This window comes from Panthera onca, chromosome X, assembly GCF_046562875.1.
Source record: "Panthera onca isolate mPanOnc1 chromosome X, mPanOnc1 haplotype 2, whole genome shotgun sequence".
In the NCBI taxonomy this organism is placed as follows: Eukaryota; Metazoa; Chordata; class Mammalia; order Carnivora; family Felidae; genus Panthera; species Panthera onca.
This window is the reverse complement of record NC_138357.1, coordinates 95,758,753-95,781,200: the sequence shown is the minus strand read 5'-3', so window position 1 is coordinate 95,781,200 and position 22,448 is coordinate 95,758,753. Positions and strand designations below refer to the sequence as shown.

At 49.1% G+C, this 22,448-nt stretch overlaps 1 protein-coding gene across 2 annotated transcripts in view; it reads left to right on the top strand.

Annotated features, from left to right (window-relative positions):
• Positions 1-22,448, top strand: part of TSPAN7 (tetraspanin 7) — a 125,358-nt gene that overhangs the window by 84,400 nt on the left and 18,510 nt on the right. For both annotated transcript variants that reach the window (XM_081793282.1, XM_081793283.1), the window contains exons 2-3: positions 16,518-16,706; positions 20,694-20,768. In XM_081793282.1, coding sequence (XP_081649408.1) covers positions 16,518-16,706; positions 20,694-20,768 — 264 coding nt within the window. The remainder of the gene's footprint in view (positions 1-16,517; positions 16,707-20,693; positions 20,769-22,448) is intronic.

Below are 22,448 nucleotides of genomic sequence, written 5' to 3'. Positions count from 1 at the left end.
ATATTTTAATCTTACTTGTTACCTAAAATTCAGGCACCATTTTCTTCCTCCTGCCATCTCTCATGGTTATATAATAACTTTCCTTCATTCCTTCTTCTCTGCTTGTGTTTTGAGATCGTCCCTGAAAACACACCTCCATGAAGATGAGCATCATCTCTGTTACCCCTCCCGATCTTCCTGTCTGTCTCGTCCCCTCCAGGGATAGCTACTCTTATGATTTCTATCACACTAGGTTAGTTTCAGTTTTTGCAATTTAAATGAGTCAAGAATCAACACATGCCAATATTATGTTATTCCCGTCGTTTAAGGAGGGACCCTGATGCGATCCCAAACTCGCTTGCTTTTTTTATTTACTATGTGATCTACTTAAAAAAATTTCTTATTACTATCCTCTAGCATTGTGGAAGGTGTTAGTTTCATATGTGTTTGAGCCTCAGGCTCTTTCTTTTCCCCAAGTGAATATGTTAACAGATTGACACAGCGTGACAGCCCTTCCGACATGGTACTCTCCATATTTTCCCATTTCTCTCCCAACAACCAAGCCCTCATTCTCGAGTTGGTGGAGTCCCTGCTGCGGTACTGGAAGCCACCATCGGCTGAGCTGGCAAGTCAGAAGAGGGATGGTATTCAACCAGATTTGGCCGACGCTCAGTGTAGGCGTGAGGGTGTTCAAAGGATCCAGCCAACCCCATTAGATTTTAAGAGAGAACTACTTCGAATGGTCCTTCGAAGAGTAGAGCGAGTACTGCAGCGGCCAGATTCCCTGACGATCGTGTCTTCACTTGAGGTTACTTGGCATTGAGCCTCGCATATGGTCAGGGGCCTGAGCCGTGTTTGGGGGAGGAGATGAGGGAATTATCTGGCCCCCCAGTAATTGCCAGTGCTGCACACACTCCCAGGGCACCCCAACTGGGTGCCCAGGGCTTCCTCATGTAGGATGGTTCTGGCTCCTCAAGTGGGGTCTCCCCAGGACCTCTCCTGGGCAAAGGGTTGTGCTGGTCACAGGACTCTCTCAAGAGGCAGTGATTTGGTCTTCCATTGGTGTCTCCTGGTGCTGCATAGATTAGAGTGTTTAAATGAGGCTGATGGGGCACCTGGGTGGCTCAGTCAGTTGAGCGTCTGACTCTGGATTTTGGCTCAGGTCAAATGATCCCACGGTTTGTGGGTTCGAGCCCCATCTTGGCCTCTGCTCTGATAGCACAGAGCCTGCTTGGCATTCTCTGTCTCCCTCTCTCTCTGCTCCTCACCCTCTCACACGCTTTCTACACCCCAGAATAAATAAATAAACATGAAAAAAATTTTAAAAAAATAAATGAGGGTACAAATGTAGACTGCCTCACAGTCTCTCCCTTGTTCCCGGAGGGGAGGGATGGCCAAGTGTCTCAGTGGCAGGCATGGGAATCAGTGGGTTGCCCTGCTCCCAGCTTTTTCTGAGCGTCTGTTCTCCTAGCTCCTGCTGATAAGATGGGGCACGGGGACATGGTCCTGTCCCCGTCACAGCTGATTGCATCAGTGAGGTCACCTGACCTGAGGTCGGCCCCTCAGATTCTGTCCTCCACCAGTTGGAAATCAGTATCCAGGGCTGCTTCTCAGTCTCGGTTGGATGTTTGAATCAGGAGGTGCTCTAATGGGAGGCTCTTGTCACTGGGTAGAGAGAGCTAGTTCCCCAAGAAGGAGAGGAATGCGGTAGGCGTGCAAGAGAGGCACTTCCCAGAGCCCTTGCTGTGGGGGGGGGTGGGGGGGAAGGTAGCTCTCCTGGCTCCCGTCCTTGGAGTTACCTGCTGCTTGTGCTGCCCCTTACGATGCTTGCAGCCTTCCAGAAACCCCCCTTTTGCTCAAGGTGGCTTGTATGGCTTTTCCCTGTAGCCACACCAGCCTGTGGTTCACAATACATTCTGATTGAACAACACAAGGCAAATGAGTTGGAAGAACAATTCAGCAAAAATAACAATACCTACTGATTTCAGGGGGCAGAATATACCCATGGTGCCCGCTGGTCCACGCTGCCGGCGAGTCCGGGAAGTCCCATGGTCACAGTCACTCGCAGTGCGTACCAGGACTTCGGATGGCTGTTGGCTTTGGGGGCAAACATATGGTAAGATCCAGTGGCTTCCCCCATGCCAGGAAAGTGTGTCCTTGGTCATTAGCTTGTGTGCAGTACAGGGAGGTCTCAGCAGTTCTGGCCCCTCAAACGTTCCTTAAGGAGCGGTCAGCAGGCGGGTCACTTTCAGCACACACTGCCTGTCAGTGGGGAAGGATTGCTGCTGCTTGCTGAAAAGCCTAGTTTTCTAAAATAAGTTGCTGATGGTGACTTTCCGGGGAGGAGGGGCTTTCGTCTGTGGCTTCTGAGTTGGGGGGACCCAATTACCAAGTTGTCCTTTTCTGAAGTGCTAATTTGCTTCAGACCACAGCAGTCCTGTTTGTTTCTAAGCACAATGGAAGCAGTGCAGCAGCCTGAAATGCCACTGCCACGCTCGACTGTTGGTGTCTCTCCAGTCCTTTTCTGCCTGTCGGGTCCCCGTCCCACCTCTCCATCCCATGCCCTCTCTGCAACCTGAGGGTGCAAAGTGGAGGTGCCCGTTGACGTGTCCTAGATGAGACCTGTTTGCTACAAAAGGACTCTTTGTGATCACACATAGTTGGCAAAACCAAGCGCAAGGTGTCACAGGATGTACATAGTTAATAACACAGCGCCAGGAGGGACTCCTCTGTTTGCGGGGAGTGGGTTACGGGGATGCGGTAAGGTGTTCACAAAGGCCTAGAACACCGGGTAAAATGCCAGTCACAAGAGATCTGTGGAAAATCCTAAGCACGTTCACAGGAGGACGAAGAGATTACTGTCTTGGAGTGTCGGGAAAGGCGTCTCGGTGCAAAGGGCATCGAAGTTAGGCTTGGAAAGGCAGGCACGACCTGGCTGGGCGGCCGTGGGGCAGGAGGGCCGGGCACGTGGAACCAGCAGGCGCCACGCAGGAGCGAGCTTGCCAGGGGCAGCTGTGTCATGTCAGGGGTAAAAAGTGGAGCTGTGTTTGCCCCCATCACCAGGACCAAGAGCTAATTACATAGCTTTTCCAAGGAGCTACGCACCCGTTTTATAGGGAATAGATTTCTGGTGCAATGCACCATTTACTAATAGCACCTTCTTAGATACTTTCTTTTTTTGCTTCCAACGTCTGTCAGGTTTTTGACAGAATCTTTGTCTATATGTGAAAAGTGGGAAGGTTGCCTGTACAGGTTTTATGAATTTATCTTTAACCAGCTTCACTGATTCTTAAAGTGAGCCAGGATGTTTGACTCTAGGTGAGAAAAGGTTGAGAGTGTGTTTGCCTAGGGAAAATAAGGGCATTGTGATAATAAAGCAAGAGCTCCTTCAAGTGCCGTATACCCCTTTAAAGAACCCAGCTCGTTTTCGTTGCAACCTCATTACACCGAACAGGTATTTCTGTTGGTCTTCATGTGACAAAATTATGTGACCTATCACTTCTTCTTTGGAGATCAAAAGAAAATACAACTTGGAGTCTGGGAAAATGGTTTCCCTGGTGCCTGTGTTGCTAACGCTCCTATTCATTCATGTATGAAAATCCAGGGAGATAATTGTCTGGGAAACACACAAAGCTTCCGGGACAATAGTCCGGATCAGAATGACTTTTCAGGCAATTCTGCCTTTCCTGCTGGCTTCCCATCCATAGGACTTCTGTCCCATGGTTGCCTCTGGAGATTCTGTGGGAGCACCCAGAAAGCTGTTTACCTTCTGTTGTCACACTTCCTAGAGCGACCCACTCCATTTTGGGCAATGCCTATTATTAGAAAGTTCTTCCCTGTATTGAGACAAAAATCTGCTCCTCTGTAACTTTCCCCAATACTGGCTTAAATATAGACTTCTGAGGACTGACCTAGAAACACAGGCACCACACCTAACACTGCTTGCAAAACAAATGCATTCAGAGCTCCAAACAAGTAACGTATAAATAATCTTCTGGGGCACGACCCCATTCATAAGTTGGCGCATGCCCAGTAGTGGACACGGCAGGCGTGCGCCAGGAAAGGAGAAGGGGGAAGACCGATGCTCGCAGGGTCGGTGTGTAGAGCCCATCTGTTCACACCCCTGCCTTTCCCCACGTTTCCTGCATGTTGACAACTAGAAACTGCTTTAAAAACGCATGGAGATTGGTCCAGAATGCTGCTTTCCTCACCATTCACCTTAAGAAGCTCCTGGGCGGTGTACAGAAAACTGGGCTTCTCTCTCTGGACCCCCTTCCTGGACCTCAGCCCTGGGAGCTCGCTGGTTCTGCTCACGCTGCCGCGGGATGCGGGGAGTCATGAGGGTGGGGGGAGCTGCCTTCCAGTCGCACAGACAACAGTCTAACTCTGGGCTGTACCCCTTCTTAGCTCTGCGACTGCGAGCAAGTAGCCAAACCTCTCAGAGCCTCGGTTTTTAGAGCCTGTTTTTCATCTGCAAAACAGAGATCAAGAGTAAATGTGATGAAGCATGAAAGGAGCATGCCGTTTATCACAGGCATGTAAACAGGTGACTGATTCCGGTCCGTGCTCTTGGTTTGTGAAGGACGGATCACCTCCCCCTCCCAGGCTGTGGGGCAGGCAGATACGTCACCAACCGCCTCAGCTGGCAACTCAGCCCACCGCTTTGGGTCCGCACTACTTTGAAAGTCAGTGTCTCGGACTTCCACAGCCTCAGAGTGGGTTCCCCTCATATATATATTTCAGCCACAGCTTCTTGGTGTTTGGGTTTCCCCCCTCCCCCGCCCCAGGGTAAAACCCAGAACACTTTAGTTTCCTAAACTTGTCCCAGAACGTGCTACAGTTTTCTGTTTGCATCTTGGATTCTTCAGATTGGCGGTCCTCGCGTAGATTTGTGTGTGAAGTGTGTGATATTTAACACTTCCGGCTCATCCCAGCATACACATCAGGATATTTAGTCCCCATCCTGGTTCGTTTAAGGTATGAAGCTGTAGCTTGGAGCAGAACGTGTTTCCGTTTCTATAGATTTGCGTGCTTGAGAGAGGAGAAATAATGGGATAGCCTTTAAAAATAAATCAGTTAGTGACTAGGCCTGCAGGGTTTTTTTGTTTTTTGTTTTTTGTTTTTTTAATTCTGGCCACCAGATTCTCAGGGTTGAGAACCAACCTGGCATTGTTGCCAGCATGGATGACACTGGCTTCTGGGCTTTTCTTACAGAGGAGTTAGGGGCACAGGTCAGCTACTTAAGAGGATGTTAAGAGAAGGCAGTGGTTGCGGGCCAGGGCTTTGAGTGCCTATTCTGCCACTTAGTGGGGATGACCTCAGGCAAGGTTTATAGGATTATTACGAGATTGAGCTGGACAGAGCATTAAAGCACTTAGCAGCGTGCCTGGCACACAGTAAGCTCCTCCACCAACCGCCACCCCCCCCCCCCCCGCCGCCCCTCACTGTTGTACATTTTTTGAGAGACAAAGCGTGCTGGTATAAGCACTGCTCATTCTCTTGACTCCTAACCATCAATTATTGACCTCATGGAGTTATAGGATGTTAGAGCGTCGAATTACATTTCCATTAGTGGATCAGACCTAGCCATGCCCGCGCTCTCTCATTTAGTCCCCCTTGTGGTCACAAGCAGACGTTTGTGAAGCGGTGTGCTGGATCAGAAACGAATTGGCCAAGGAACGGGGTTTTATCTGAGTAAAGCTGCCTGGACCCTGAGAGTCAAGTCCACTATTTGGTTTCTTTAGTGCAGTGTCAGTGACCATAGGTCTTCTGTCCTTCTGTCCTCCAAAGCTCACACTGGCCTACCAGCCTGTCATCTTGTGGTCAATCACTTAACACATATTTACCGAGCACCTACTATGGGGAGGCGTTTGTCTTGGCTTTGGGGATACATCAATGAAACAGGCAAAACTCCCCACCCTCGTGGAGCTTAAATTCATTTGGGGAGACAGACGAAGAGAGTAAATCAAATAGCATTTGGAGATGGTAAGTGTGCTGGAGAAAAATAAAGGATGAAAGGGCACAAGGAATGCCAGAGAGGCAGGGTTCTAGTTTTAAATCGTGTCGTGAGGGGAAGGGCTCGTTCTCACTCAGAAATGAGAGATCTCTGAAGTCCAGGCAGAGGAAAGAGCAAGTGCAAAGTCCCTGAGGCAGGAAGCAGGCCAAGAGTACTCTGGAGGAGCAAAAAGGCCCAGGAGGGCTGGAGCCGAGTAAGCACGGAGGGAGCCACTGGAGGTCCCATCAGAGGAACCAGGGAGGGGTGCGCCGGCTCCCGCTCTGCAAAGTGGGATGTGTGGAAGGTTTTGAGCAAAGGAGTAATCTTCTTGGACTTTGGTTTGAATAGGATAGCTCTGGCTTCTGTGTCGAGAACAGAGCATGGGGGCAAGGGTAGAGACAGGGAGAGATGCCAGGGATGGTGGCTGGGCCCAAGTGGCAGTGGTAGACATGGCAAAGTATCCTCTTTGTGCGTTTCTGGAATGACTGAATTATTTTCCTTTTTTTGCCAAGAACACGTGTTACCTAAAGTTAATTCCTGCGATACCCTGTCAATATCAGACATCTGAATAGTGCCCATGTCTCTTATTTGGTGGCAGTGTCACATATGTGTGCGACGTGGATATTTGAATATTGAGAGGAAGGTTAAATAAGTCACTAATAGAGATGAGTTTTTGTCTTCCCTTGAATCATCTCGGGGGAAAGTTCGGACCACCGAAAGACCACCACCACCTTACCATTTGTGTAAGAATCTTGTTATCGAACAGGTGGTTCTACTCATTTAAAAATGGGCCCTCTTCTGGCATTACGTCTCATCCGTGCCAAGTTCATCTGAAAAGAGGCAGGAGCTCGCCTAGCCCCTCAGCCCCCATTAACACAAAGCCAGATCGAGCACAGGCCTTCAGGGATTGCCTTGCTGTCTACATTCTCGCTTCTTGTTTGCTTTAGATGTGTATATATACATGTAGGATTGTTGGGGGTTTTTTGGTATTTTGAAGGTGATATGTAAAAATTTTGCAAAGAAAATTTTCCCTTTTGCGCATAATGAAACTCCAGGAAAGCAAAACCTGTTCAACAACATAATCATGAGGGAGACCTGTGCTGTTCAGCCACAGATTGGCATTTAGAGTCATACGTATGGAGTTGCTGATAGGAGTAGTTTATCCACATTCGTTCCCACCCAGCAACTCCCAAGGACATGGCCACCGGAAGGGAGCTCAATTTGAAGACGAGATCACCACAAGATTCAGTCCGCGTTTATTGATCTCCCACTGGGTGTTCACTGTGGGCACAGTGACTGGCTTTCAAATTAAAAAAACAATGGGAATCATCCTCAGACGAGCAGCAATTCTATTAAATGGGCATTAGGACAGAATGTCTGAACGACCTGTTGTCTTGTAAGATCAGACCCAGGTTGTGTGTGGGTGAGGTTCCGGTGGGTACAGAGGAGGTAACTGACCTTATTTCCTCCCACAAGACTCTGCAAATCATAATATATACACAATTAACAACACAAGATGGGATAAATGTGCAGTCAGCAGAAACTTTCTGTCAACGGGTATTAATAATATAGTTGCAGCTCTTGTTTGTAAGCTTACACTGGCATGCTCTTTTTTTTTTAATACCTCTTCTTATTAGTGTGGAATTTGATCCATCTTTTCACAGCACTGGTCCGCTCATAGGTCCCAAGGAAAGGAAGCACAGCACTTCTGCGGTTGCTCAGCCACCTGCTCATGACACTAAGGCTGTTTGTTGGTGTCCCTGGTGCTCACCTGCCTGTGTCTGTGTGTGTGTGTGTGTGTGTGTGTGTGTGTGTGTGTGTGTGTGTCAACCGGGCCAACAGATTTTAAATCTGAGCGAGATCAACTTGGGGGTTCTGTGGAGGGGGTGTGGCACAGAGGGAATCCCCCAGACATTAAGCTTCTGTCACTTTAGCCACTGCAGCTGCTCCTGATTCCTAAGTACACAAATCTCCTCCTAAGTGGCTTCGCTGCCCCAATTCTTAATAGGCACTCACCTATATGCCATCTATTTATATATCTGGGTCATCCGTGCAACCAGAGGTGTGAGCTACGCCCAGACAGACTTAACCTCTGCTTTGTTCACTCACTTCTCTTACATGCTCCTAGAGGCTTGAAGTTGGAGGAGGACACTCCCTGTTGGCGTAAATCAAACACCCAAGTCCAGTGGTGAACACTTTCAGGGAGAACTCGACAATACTTACCAACGGGGGAAAAAAATGCCAAGAAGCTCAGAATAAGCTGCCCTTAAAATTTCTCCCTGATACAACGGAACGTTTCTCAACGTGTTAATAAGCATGAAGCGAAATTCTTTTTGGCTTCTGGGGCCTTCCTTTGTGGATTTGTTTTTTGTTTTGTTCTGGTTTGGTTGTTTATTTGTTTGTTGTTTAAGAGGGAGCAGACCTAAAGTCCAGAACCTTTTAGGCTGCCCATTCTTTCTCATTTCCTAGTAGGATATACAGGGTCCCTAATAACATGTTGGGACATTTCCTACGACCCTTTGTTGAATAGTGGAATTAATATAAGGTGGAACCGGTTGGGCTAATTCGAAAGGGGTCTAGTAATTGAAGTAGCAAAAGGCTGTGTGAGTGAAGTGGTCTTTACTATGATTTTAGCAGCTGTGTCACCTTGACTTCCTGTGATCGGCCTACCTCCACCATGTCTCCACCACGTCCGGACCCAGTTTTTAATTCGGGAAGGACTGCCAACAGTGATCCATTTCCACCGCTTCCTGGGCCCCTAGGACATTAGAGATTGTCCAGTCTCCAGCCAGCCACCTGCTTGGGGGCCCCTCCCCAGCTAGACTCCCGCAAGCTGAGTACAAAGCTCGGCCAGCACAGGCCCCGGGTGAACGCTGTTGACGAGCGTGGTCTGCACCCTAGCTAGTGGCGGGGCCTGCTGTTGGCCCCTCTGAGGGATGCTGGGCACCTCAAAGAAGCACGTAAAACTTTCGCACTGGAAGGGCTCCTGTAGGTGTTCCTGAGGCCAGTCCCGTCATTTCACAGAGAAAGAACAAAGGCACAGATCTGCGACGGGCGTGAGCTGGTGGTTGCATATTTAAGGCCTGCGGGAGGACAGGAAGCATTGTTTGATGGAATGAAAGCATTCCTGGAGCTGTTTCCTATGACACGATCAGCCGCTTCACTACGTAAGCGTAAGTGAAGAAAGGCCTGTGGTGAGCCCACCGCCAGAGCTGGAATTCCTGACTTTTCATAGGGCTGTTCAAAGCCCTTTTCATATTTTCAGAAGCATCTATGTAGGATCCATTAGACAGTGTGCACATCAGACCCTGGCTGCTCAGTGATAAGATCCAAGCAGAAGCCAGAGTTTGTGACAAGTCGCTGTGCGCTCGTGACCTAACTCCTGGAATTTGAATTCTAGGAATCGGCTACAGGACAACACAATGTTGAAATATAAAATGCAGTTGTAGCGGGCTTTACCGGGTATACAAAAGACTACCGTGCCTGCCCGTTGGCGTACTCGGGGCCCGTGAACTGTGCTGGCCTTTTGTTTCCCAGAAGTGTTTAGAGAAGGAAGAAGTCCCTTTCTTCGAGTCTCCCACTTCTCCTGTTGGAAGCCCCCTTCACAGACTTGTGCATTCAGTTCTGCATCTCCTCCCTCTTCCCCAAATTCCGGCACCAGTTCCCCACATTCTAGTGATGGCGTCCTTCCCACCATCCTCTGCTTCTGTTTCCTAAGACACAACGGTCCCTCAGCTGTCACTTCCGGCCTCAGCCCTGACTTGCCTCTGCGACTCTCTCCCAGACTGCAGTCGCACATCCACGGGTGCCTTCTGAATATTCCCTGCGGGGCCTTTGGTCACCTCAAATCCAATAGAAAACAGGGCCAGGACCGGATGGTCTCTGAGTTTCCTATTGGTTCGCAAACCCAGGTTTAACAAACCCGTGTTTAAGATCATCTCAGTTCTCTCCCTTTCCTCAAACTTCCCCATCCGCTTTTAATGATCACCCTAATCTCCCCATTATGTAAGTCGTGTAACGTGTGCTCTCTTCCACACAGCCAGGGAGCAAAAGGGTTGAATTGGCTGACATACTCGCTGAGAGAGGAGCAGCTCAGAGCATAAGTCTTCACTGCTCTCAGGATGACACGGGCATCTTCATATAAAAAGTAAGGCTTGTTGTCATGCTAGGGACCCTTATACATTTTTGAGCGTCTCTTTAAAACTGCGATGCATGACCCCCTGGGCAGCTTTTTCTTTCCTTGTCTTCCCCGGCAACCAGTTGTCACCTCGGAGAGCTGGCGGAACAGTAGGCGTGGAGTCCACAGATGAGCCGACTTTCCTACTCCCACTGCTGACGGTTTGTCAGTCACGGGGAGGACCTAATAAACTCTCTTGTGTTCCTTTGCCCAATGGGCACGTCCCTAAATAGATTTCAGAGTGAATAAGCACGACGACGTGGAGATTCTGATTTGGTGCATCACAACGTTAGAGCTGCAGGGAAGCACGGGACGTCAGGCCTCTCCACCTCCTGATCTTACTGAAGAGGGGACGGAGGCCCGGGAAGGTTAGGTGAACTGCCCAAAGTCACACAGCTGATTTGTGACAAACGGCGGCCCCAGCCCTGGTATCCTGACTCCCAGCCCACAGCTCTTCCCTTCACCTGCCTTTTAAACATACCGGCTCCCCTGCGGCCCCTCATCTGGACTGGGCTCTCCAGCCCCCTGGAAAACCCCAATAAATTCCGCCTCCTGGTCCAAAACAGTGTTTTCAAAAATACTCTGTTATACAATCTTAAGTTGTAAATGTGATGGATCCGCACCCTTACTACTTCAAGTTTAAAGAGAAAACCACGACGTGGTGGAAACTGCTGGTTTGTCTGCCTTCCTGTGTGTTTTATCCACATGCACAAAATCAGGTCAGAACACCTTCCAAGCCGTGCAGAGATGCCCTCCCCCGCAGCCTCCTCAGCATCACGCTTCAAGGAAGAATGGGCAGAAAGCACAGTTTGCTGGTTCCTTCTGAAAACCTAACTCCTGAGGACCCTATATTTTCAGGATTTAATCACTGTTTTAATTATTACTTAGTTGTATTTATTGTAATTACTGTATGTATGGAGTTTCTGTGCCATGTGGTTTTTCTGAGGTATAGAATCGTCTGGAGTGGGGGAAGAACATTTGACAATGCCTCTGCTCTGCACGGAGTCGCCAGGGGTGAATTAACCTATAAACCCCTAGGATGAGTGAACCTTGGCTTTCACCTAAAATGCTACCTAGCTGAGATTTCAGCCCACAACTTCTCCTGTGTGTTTCTTTAGGCTGGCTTTAGTTCCTGTGCTTTGTATCCCATCTGGCTTCTTAGGATGGGGTGTCTTCAGGGCGCCTGCGTGGCTCAGTCGGTTAACAAAGTCGGTCCAACTTTGGCTCAGGTCATGATCTCACGGTTCATGGAATGGAGCCCTGCCATCGGGCTGTGTGCTGCCAGCTCAGAGCCTGGAGCCTGCTTCGGTTTCTGTGTCTCCCTCTCTCTGCCCCTCCCTCCATCTCTCTCTCTCTCTCTCTCTCTCTCTCTCTCACTCACTCAAAAATAAGTAAACATTAAAAAAAATTTGTTGAAGGATAGGGTGTCTTCGAGAGAGCTTGTGCTTCTGTAAGTCAATTTTTCATTGTCTTTTCTTTAATTCCATAACACGTGGGTTCATGAGCCCCACCTACAAGAACAGATACACATTATTCCAACGGTGACACAAGCGTGTATTTAGCATCTCATACAGTTAAAGAAATAAAAAATACAGGGACTTTGCACTGTCAGACACATACCAGGCACAGCCTTTCACGGTAAGACAGGAGCTGCTGCTGCTGCCGCTTAGTCAGAGGGCTGTGGTCTGTGTGCAGAAGAGGCAGCGGGCCCAAGTTCAATGCCTGTGGGCGCGTGAGAAACATAGAAGCGCTGTATCTCTGGCTCCTCTCTGAGGATCAGGACGCTGCAGGGACAGTTGAGAGACTTCCCTGCATCAGCTGTGTTGACCTGGCGGGAGCAAAGGACAGTGCTGATCTCTGCCACTGCTACCCCAGTATCCACTTTAGGATGAAACCAAACCTCAGTAAGTCTCTTCCAGAGCCTTTTGGACACCCCGTGATATACTGGCAAACCTGCCCGCGGTATCCTTTCAATGTAATTTTAAGCTAACGTGAGCCTAGTTCTGATTTCCTACTTCTGATTTACCTTTTCTACTGCTACCATTATAGGTTTTTTGGCCTCATCGCCAAGCCTAAATTAGAAGTAGCGGGGGTACATCGCTATCTGTATATCTTGAGCTGCACAGGAAGCACACAGAATATGTCGAGCTGCCCCGGGATGCTAGGAGTGATATGAGACTGAGCCTCAGCCTGGCTACTGCCGGCAGGCGCTGGGCCTGCCCTCCTGGCTTGTGGTTGACGTGAGGGTGTATGGGAGGCGGCGGTACCTTCCCCAGGCCACTTGTGTGGGCTCTGATCTCCAGGCTCTGATCTGTCCCCTCTTAAGCCACACCGTTGGCTCCTTGCTAATGGAGTCTTCCGAGAAAGAAACACGACTTCCTTGAGAAAGCTAAAGCAGTGACACAATGATTGGCTTAGAAAGTTCAGGTCTCTGAGGTGCCCGGACACAGAATTGCTTTGGTGAGCCCTGAGCCTCGCGTGTGCTTGTAAAGGTACACGCAGGGGTGAGTGTGCGTGTGTGGGTGCTGACAAGAACCAAGGAGAAAATCACCCAGACAACGAAGACTTTTGCATTTGGCTTGTCTTTGTATGTTTCTTTTCCTTGGTAAGAAGCATTATTATCGTAGGCAAAAAGAGAAAGCACTAGATTGTGTGTTACGGAGCTTCAGCCCTTTGCCGGTAGTTTTTTCCTTCAACAGCCTGGCACTTTCGTCCACCAGCACTGCCACCAGCAAGTAGGGTTTTACTCACTGCAGGGCGCACCGCAGCCCAACCTTCTCTCCCTTGTCCATCTCATCGTTTCTTCTTTGCCCTTAGCATTATGATTTCCCCGGATCACAGCACCTGCCTGGATTGGCATTCTTACCATTTCTGAGAGTTCCTAGCAGAGATTCAGACAGTATGGCAGGGAGATGGCTAACATGAAACTTCTTTCCCCTCCTCACATCCGCAATCGGCTGTGTATCCGTCCGTGCAGCAGACACACAGCTCCTGCCCTCGAGGGAGGTCACAGTCCTGGATGTGCACAGTAGGAGGAAAGGGCGCAGCATGACGATGGCATAAGTTCTGTGTAAGGAGGCTGGGAGGCGTGGGCACAGTATGCCGAACGAGCTTAGGATGTAGATAGGTAGTGATAGGAAGGGGAAGAATTCTAGGTAAGGGGATCATCACGAGCAAACTTTGAGAAGCAGTAAAGCACAGGAAGTACACGGAGAACAGCTCCATTTTACTGGAACTACACAGAGTGCAGAAAGACTAAGGAGGGAGATGCGGCTGCAGAGGCGGGTCCTGTTTGTGCAAAACACCTTGCATATGTGGGGCTCGGGCTTCCAGACGCAGAGCTGGTCGCTCAGGGATCTTTGAGTGTGAGAAGAGCAACATTGGAGAAGGTCTTTTCTCTCTGGGCTGTTCTTAGATTCCTACCAGAGAGGTGCTGGGTGGAGAAAGGGCTCCTTAGAGGGTGACTGACCTGGTCAAGTTCAAGATACTGGATGGCTTTTCTCCCATACAATGTGGCGCCCACAGTGTTGTGTTTCTTTGCGTCCATTGGCAGTCTTTAAGAGGTACCTCTGAGGTCTGCAAAAATAGCCTTTTAATTTTAATGTAATTTACATTTTATGAAGATTTTAATAAGTTGTTATCATAGGTTTTGCACCTTACGTGAGAGAGGTGTCCTATACAAAAGCAGTGGTCGCATTCTGACAAAGTACTTTTTGAAAGGAGGAAAGGGATAGAAATGTTGATACCGCTAGCCCTAAAAGCCAGATTTCTGTTAACTTTGATATACTGCATTCACTATTTGTTATGATGGTAAGTGAACTTGATGAAATGACTGGTCCCAGAAATCTAAGCTATCAGACTCTCATGTTTGGTCACTAAAGCCATCGCACCCCAATAGCGACTGGCGGTAGGTGTGTAGAAACGAGCTGCTCAGTGCATGTCTGAAGCGTTACTGAATCTTTGGAGGCAGTCACATGAAATAGCAAGTCTGTGGATGAGACTTATATTCAGCCTGAACAGCGACTGGCTTAACTGAGTTTTTAGTTTTGTTCAGAACATTTATGCTGTGACATCTACAACATTAGGCAGATAACGGTAGAGTGGGAAGCAGAGGCAGAGGTTTTTCTCTGGTTCCATTTTAAGGCCCCTCACAGTATTCAGCCGATGGAGCAGCTTTGTAAGTATATGACATTCAAAGGACTCTTATGAAGAAGAGGTTCTAAGACCCAGAGAAATGAAATCTATGTGTTTGGCAATTAATATTTAGCGTTTCCTCTGTGCCTGGCGCTGTGCTAAGCATTGAGTGATAAAAGCTCAGGCACTATCCTTCGTCCCTAGTGTTCACTGCACTCTTACCCCTAATGAGCGGAGAGTTCAATTTTGATTCTGGTGGATAAAAAGCATTTTATGTTTCCATTTTATGCTTCCATGTGGCAGAAGAGGCTGTTCACGGGAGGTAGTTTCTTTAGCAGCCACCAGGTGTCAGCAAAGGACTTGAAACTCTTGACCGCGTCTGCATTCTTGGCTTTCTTAACTCCCCGAGGCCCCCATTGGAACTTTTCAAAGGCAGTGGACCTGCACTGGGCTGCCTTCTCCTAAATATTAGTGTCAAATACTTTCTCCTCAAGATTGCATCACATTTATTCACCTTTCCCTTATAAAACTAGCACTAGTCCCTCGGTTTTTTTCTGATTTAAAGCTTCTAATTCGGTCTTTTCACAGTGATGGTTCTACAGAGTAGAAGGCAATCGGGGTGGGGGTGGGGGAATATCACCAGGCTCTTGCTTTTTCCACTCATCCCTTCCACCAAATAGAAGAGAAACAGTCTGATGGTGGAGCTTGGTGGATCCAGACTGCAGAAGGAGTTTTCAGAGTGTACAGGAGAGAGGCCCAGGCATCTTCACTGGCCCTGCCATCTGGTTCCTCGTGTAGCATGTATTTGGGACAGTGTGTTGATTGACAGGGGAAACCTTGGCATGGTGGGTATTGGTTTGTATCATACGGCTTTGCTCCCGTTTCTCATCTCATCACGCCTCCTCGCTGGGATGGCCAGGCGGGACAGGAAGCAGAGGCATTTGGTATAGGACATTGGGCGATAGGGTGGGACAAAACTGGGGAAGGCTCTCCCTGGACACCCGGGCTTCTCTCAAGCTTCATGCGGCGTCAGAAGAGGTGGCCGTTAGAGGGATGTCAGTTTGAATGAGCTGCTAAGCTACTGGGAAACTGAAGGAGAGACCAGCTGGGGAGATAGAGACAGAAAGTCAAGTGCTGGCTTTAGCCACTGATGCTGCTGGGTTGTGTGGCCTGCAGGGGAGGGAGAGTAAGGCATAGCATGTAGCCCCAAGTCTACCCCCTGAAGTAAGGGCCCGATTGATGCAAGGTTCTCAGTTTAGACATGCTGTGGGGATTTCCTTTGGACTGATCAGCAGGATTTGCCAAATCGCATTACAGCTAATTCCAGGAACTACTCAGACGCTTCTGTTGTTTTGTATTGACTAAAGCACTGTAAATAAGGAAGTGTATCCATAGGGATTCAAAAGTATTTTGAATGTTTTGCTTTTGTAGAGATCTTTGCTATAATAGTGAAAGAAAATCATCTTGCTCCTTACAACATCATGCGAAATGTCCTCAAAACATACCATATCCAGAGGAACCTGGCTAGCTCAGTCTGTAGAGTGTGTAACTCTTGATCTCAGGGTCATGAGTTCAAGTCCCACGTTGGACATGAAGCCTACTTTAAATTAATTAGTTAATTTTTAAAAATCGTACGAAAGCCACACATGCTATTGAAGAGGGTGGCTCGGCACTGGGCAGCGGCTCTCCCAGGGAGGGCTCTCACACCTGCATTGGCATGCATTTTTAATTCTCTTTAATTTTTTTACAAGTTTATTTACTTATTTTGAGAGAGGACAGGGGAGGGGCAGAGACAGAGGGGGACAGATGATCCAAAGCGGGCTCTACGTGGACAGGAGAGAGCCAGATGTGGGGCTCGAACTCATAAACTGTGAGATCGTGACCTGAGCCGAGGTTGGACGCTTAACCAGCTGAGCCACCCAGGCGCCCCGCGTGCATTTTTTTTCAAAACAGTTTTAAAGACAAAGTTTCTTATTATCAGCTTGACTTCCAGTTCATGTGATAACTGCCTGTGGGTTTGTGTAAGGGACAGGTCGATCGTACAAAACAAAAGGGTGTTTACACTGTGATGCCTTTGAGCCACCCGTCTCCCACATTTCCCACTGCTCCGGGGACTCCTGCAGCAAGCGCCACTTGCCCACGGGAACGTGAGTCTTCGCATCCAGGCCACATCGCCGCGTCGATTCCCAGCTTCACAGTTTCACGCTCCCTTCTCCTCCCTGCTCTTTTCAGATCACTGGCGTGATCCTGCTGGCTGTTGGAGTCTGGGGCAAACTCACTCTGGGCACCTACATCTCCCTGATCGCCGAGAACTCCACAAATGCCCCCTATGTGCTCATCGGGACCGGCACCACTATTGTGGTGTTTGGCCTGTTCGGATGCTTTGCGACATGCCGTGGTAGCCCGTGGATGCTGAAGCTGGTGAGTGTGTCACGACATAATACTGCTTTTTCGATTACTTTTTGAAACCACAGAAATCACACGAAAGTGACATGGCCCTTCTTGAAGCCACAGACAAGACCTTCATAGGTGTTGCCTCTAATCTTAGTCCAGACCCTTGTCTAATCCACCATCTAATGCCCTAGAGGGCAAAACAACCCCAAACACAGCTTGGCACACACACGCAAAAAGCCAGTTCTCGTCCCTCGAAGTGGGTGGTGACAGAGCAGTGGCCAGTGGTTCCATGAAGCCATTTATATCCTCATGGCAAGACGCCTTGGGTTAGTTTTGAAGTGTTCCTCCCAAGTCTCTTCAGGTATGTGACGTGCAGCGTGGGCAGGCAGCACCCCTAACATGAGCAGCCTTTCCTCTCCAAGTTCCCACTGGAGCAATACTTCCTGCTTCCTTGAACTTGGCCGTGCTTGGCTGAGTGGGCACACTCTTCTCCGAACCTGCACACCCGAGCTCAATGCTATGGGAGTCAAGCTAAGCCAGAGCTTCCCCGCTCGACAGAGGGTTGGCGCAGGAGCAGATTTTGACTGCCAGCCCAGCGCTGGGCGCCTTTACTATAATAGGACACTCGGCGTGATGTTCCCCAAAGGGCAAGGGGCAGGCTGCTGAAAGGCTGTTACCATGATTCTCAACGTTCTGGTGGACTCATTGCCCAACTGTCTACCCCCTGCCCGTGCTCACTGCCTATGCTAATAAGAGTTCATGTTCAAGGATTTTATAGATAAAAGGTAGCAAGGGCCTCTCCTCAAAAGAACAATTTGTTTGAAGAGATTGATTTCAGATGTCTCATTTTGTGAAAGGGGAGAGTGGAGAGTCTGTCCGCGCCGTGCTGCCCATACTTCCTTGTTTAGCCCTAGATTAGAGGACATTTCATACCCTCTAGTGACAGAGATGGGTGTGAGGATGACTCTCTCCAAAGGAACCACCTTCCAAACTGGCACTGATCAGTCCCTCTCTCGACAGCCTCACGGAAGTAGTGTTTGATTCAGCCACTTCTGTCCTGCAGACCACGCAGGAGGTTGATGGCCTGGCCACCACTGATTCTTCCGGGTTGGTGGAAAAGCCAGAGCGAGGCCACATTGAGGCATTTCTGCTGCTGTCACCTGCTACTCTATGCTGGCCTCCCGAGTCTACCTTCTAGTACTTCTGAGAAGCACTAGGATTTCTTTCTGTCTGGTGTGATAGTCCTCAATTCTGGATGCCTGCTTAAATCACCTGGGCCGCTTTTGAAAGACACCTTCACCAGGGTCCCACCTTCAGCCAACCGAACCAGACTCCACAGCAGTGAGGCCAACCGCCAGTCTCTAAAAGCCATTTAGGAGATTCCATCCTACAGCGAAGGTTGAGAGCCTCCCGTTCAGTATAATGAGTAGCAAGGGAAGGATTAACTTGAAAGGACCAGAAAAGAAAGATGGCTAGGAATTCATCCGTCTGAACAAGAAGGGAGGAGACCTGGCCTACGTCTCTAGTGGCCGAGATGTAACCTCTTTGGGCCTGTCCCCATTTGGGAAAGAACAGCATTGGACTAACTCACCAAGGTTTCTTCCTGAGCGAAGGGGGATAGGAGAGGGGACACAACAATGGAACAGTTCTCTCTGGACTCTGCTGAAGGTGGTTTCAAACCACTCTGCCGTGTTCTCCTAACACGTGCGAGCTCACTAGCAGGTGAGCCTTTGGAGAGAGCTTCCTGAGGTTTTGTTTAGTTTTTAGCTTTGGCCTTTAAAAGCCATCAGCTGGTGTGGGGAGAGCTGGGATGGGAACCCAGGGATGTCTCCTTCCAAAGCCAGGACGATTTCTACTACGGTACTTTCATCTCGAGAAAACTCGCCCCCTACCACCTGTATTTAGTGTGCGCTTTCCACAGTAGGCTTTTGGCCAGGGCCTTCTGAAGGAGAAGCAGCTGTTCTCTGGAAGCTCCTAGAAACCGGGAACTTCCTAGCGACAGGAAACCGCTGATCTGGCTGATAAGAGCGGAAGTCACTTGATTAACTGTCTGTCAGTCTAGAATTTTATGGTCCTCATTTAACCTCATTAACTGCAAAACAACTGAAGATAACTATTTCCACTTTATGGAGGCCCAGATTGGCTGCCTCTTTCCTAAGAGTTAGCCCACAACAAAGCTAGGACGTAAACCTACGAGGACTTCTGACTACAGAGTTGAATGTCCTTTCTCCCACTGGCCTCTGACAGTTACTTTCCCACAGGACTTTCTGGTGGATTCTAGGCCTGGTGTGAGACTCTCTCTAGAGTCAAATGTGTTTCTTATTGTATTTTATAGTAAGTTGAGAGACAGATGTCATGTCCATGGGGCGTTCTACTCATAACTGTGTTTGCTATTTTGTTTTATGTTTTTTAAAGTCTATTTATTTTGAGAGAGAGAGACAGACAGACAGACAGAGAACCAGCGGGGGAGGGGCGGAGAGAGAAGGGACCGAGGATCAGAAGGGGGTCCTGTGCTGACAGCAGACAGCCCGATGTAGGGCTTGAACTCATGAACCATGAGATCATGACCTGAGCCGAAGTCGGAAGCTCAACTGACTGAGCCACCCAGGCGCCCCTGTGTTTGCTAGTTTAGTGGCCATGCTTTAAGTGTACGTAGAGACTTTTGTTAATATTTTCTACAAAACTGGCATTTTAAGCCAATATTCCCTCCTTTTAACATGTGCCACTAGCTGAGAAAAATAGTTTATGATCTTATGCACATACGTACTTTACAAGCAAGTAACATGACCATGTACAGTCGATCCAAATTCTAAAGCATCACCTAGGAGCATTCCAAACATTCCATTTTATTTTGAGATGAGAAGAAACAGATTGTAAGACATATGCCTTGTAGGAAAAGAGTCACTTCTCTTTCCTTTTATCTGCTTTTCAAAGTCACAAAAATGGAAACCCTTAATGTCTCATAAGTACCATGTAATTCATCCCTGAACTTAGGCACACGTGTGTGCACACGCACACACACTTAACTTGGGAAGTACGGGAAGCGTGAAATGAGTAAGAAGCACTAAGGGTTTCGGATGCTTATGGAGAGTGTTAGTAGTACAGCTTCTTTGCTTTTTAAAGACTAGCGACTCCACACACTGTGCAGAACAAGACCGGTACAGAGCCCACCGGCCCCTGCTGTAAGTGCTACATTCAGGCACGATCACCGTATCGAGGAAGAACGTTGACCTGTGCGTGTTCTGGTCTTTCTGTCAGGATGGGATCGGTACAGTCACAGAGGAAGGGGTTTGGAAGCCATTTTATTAGCTTTGCTCAAGAAAACTGGAGGGATTTGCCCACCTGAAGAGAAGCAGCAGGTTGGCACCATGGCTGTGTTCCCACATACGAAGGGCGATTGTGGAGGAGCAAGGTTGGGCTGGTGCTTCTAGCTCTTGAAAGCGGTTCTGACACCAGGGAGTAGAAGTTGCAAGGAGGCAGACTGTGGCCAGGAGAAAGAAAGCCTTTCCAGCAATTGGAACGGTGTGAAAACTGAATGGGCTGCAAGGGGCGCGTGGGTGGAGGGACTAGGCTGGGCTCACAGATGCTAGAGGAAGGGTGCATGCAGGTGCCGGCTGACCATCGTGACCGAGGTGGTCTGAAGGACTCCCGGACGGGGCAGAACGGTGTCCTGCGACCTCCAGAGTACTTTCCCACTCGACGATTCTGGCATCACAAGTAGTGCATACCTGAGTTATAAAAAGCCCTTCCAGATTTCTCCCGGTTGAGCCCAGTCTCCGGATGTGCTCTCCTTAGCATGTGTGGCCCAAAATGCTCGCGCATATTTAAACAGACACGTTTCTATATTGAGGCTCATGTGGGGAAATCTGGACAAGGGTATTTTTAAGCTTTTCCTAAACTTTGGGGAATATGAGGATTTGTGTGATTCCCTGTGATAAGAAGTTAGCTACCCCGAAGGAACACTCATTTCCATCCTGACGTGTCTGACTCTGTCCCTGTGTGCTTGGTTTTCAGTATGCCATGTTCCTGTCCCTGGTGTTCCTGGCTGAGCTGGTAGCTGGCATTTCAGGGTTCGTGTTTCGTCATGAGGTGAGTATACACGAAGTACAGAACTCACTGAAAGGGGCTTTGGGAGGAGGATTTCTGAAACCTCTCACAATGTGTAAAGGGCACATATGGGCTAGCTGGCATCTCCGGTGGTATCGCTGTTTTCCAAATGTCACTTAATATGGGCTGAAATGCCAATAAAAATCTAAATGCCGCAGGAATTTCGCCAAACTCAAAACCTTAGTTGTTGATCCTCTATTTCTTGATATAGCTACTGCCTGAAATGATTCTCCACCCGGTTTTAAAGCAAGTGACCTTCAAAGTAGATTAAATACTCCTTTTAAAATAGCAGCTTCAGCAAGGCCCAAGATTTCTGTGATTGCTTGGTATCCCCCAAACAGCCTGGGCTCCCCTGTCTCCTCCCCAGAGCCCTGGGGGCCACCCCCTGCCAACTGGGGGGGTAGAAACGGAGGCCAGATGCGAGGAGCCTTGCGGAGGGAGAGAAGGCAGTCGTGATCTGAAACCCCTACAGCGCTTTGTTTCTAATTCACATGTCCTATTTTAGACTTCTAAAGCTGGAGAAAAAGGATTTCGAATACTGTTTTGTGATCGTGATGTAGTTTCAAGGACACTGCTGGCTGTCTGGTATCGTGTGTGGCCATTCTCACCCATACTCTCACTGTGGCTGCTCTGTTCAGACCATGGGGAGCCTCTCAGGCAGAGCTAAGACGTCCTCATGCTGTCTGTAGCCACCGTGGTGTCGCCTTTCAGACACGTATAGTGGTGATAGGTCAGGCAGGGCTGGTTCTGACAACCCTCTCCCCCCGCCCCATAGGCTGTTAGCACACCCTGTAAATAACAGTAAAGCCACAAGTAGATACGCACGTGTTAGAAAGGAAAAGAAGCGCAAGACAGAGGTGGAAAAGACAATGAGGCCGTTGAGAGTCTGGCATGATCTGTCCCAGACCCTGGTTCTGTGCTTGACCAAGTTCAGTTCCCAGTCAGCTGGCTTATGCACTTTCTGCCCCTTTCCCCTACTTGCTGTGGTTTTCCCCTTACCAGAGGTGCAGTCTCAGGTGTCAAGGCTGACTTCTAGAACCCATCTTGTGCAGGTGCCGTATCTGGAATTAGATTCCCTATTCTTATTCTCAGGTGAGGCGAAACCTGATGAAGTCACGGCCTCGGCAGCCCTAGCGGTACCCCCAGTGGGTGTGCGAACCCCAGATGCAGCCAAGCCCTTGCCCCCTTCCCCCCCAATATACTGCCGTGACTGGGCTCCACTAGGGGTGGGGGGTTCTCTCAGTGGTCCCTGATACCCAGTGCCTGGGCCCCCTTATCTACCTCCCCTCTGTGCATCTGAAACACTTAAGGGAGCTGGGGGGAGGGGGAGGGGTTGCAATGCCACTCTGACCACCGGCGAGTGGGTCTTCAAAGCGGCCCGGTTCTATTCCGTGTGCACCTGCCCACAACAGACAACGCAGGTGCAGTGACATGAAAGGACACAGCCAGGTGTGGCATCCACCATGGCTTAGAAGCTCCATGAGACTAGTGCCTACTGATCTCTTCTTTATCCCATGGGCATACCGTCCAGTATTTCAGCAAGGAGCATGCCTAGTCAAGAGAGCCACCGTACTTAGCCCTAAGCTTCCCAGCAGGCAGTTATTGTCATCCGCTGTCCCCCCGACTCCAGAGTCATGTGGGCAATTGGGGGCAGTCTTACCC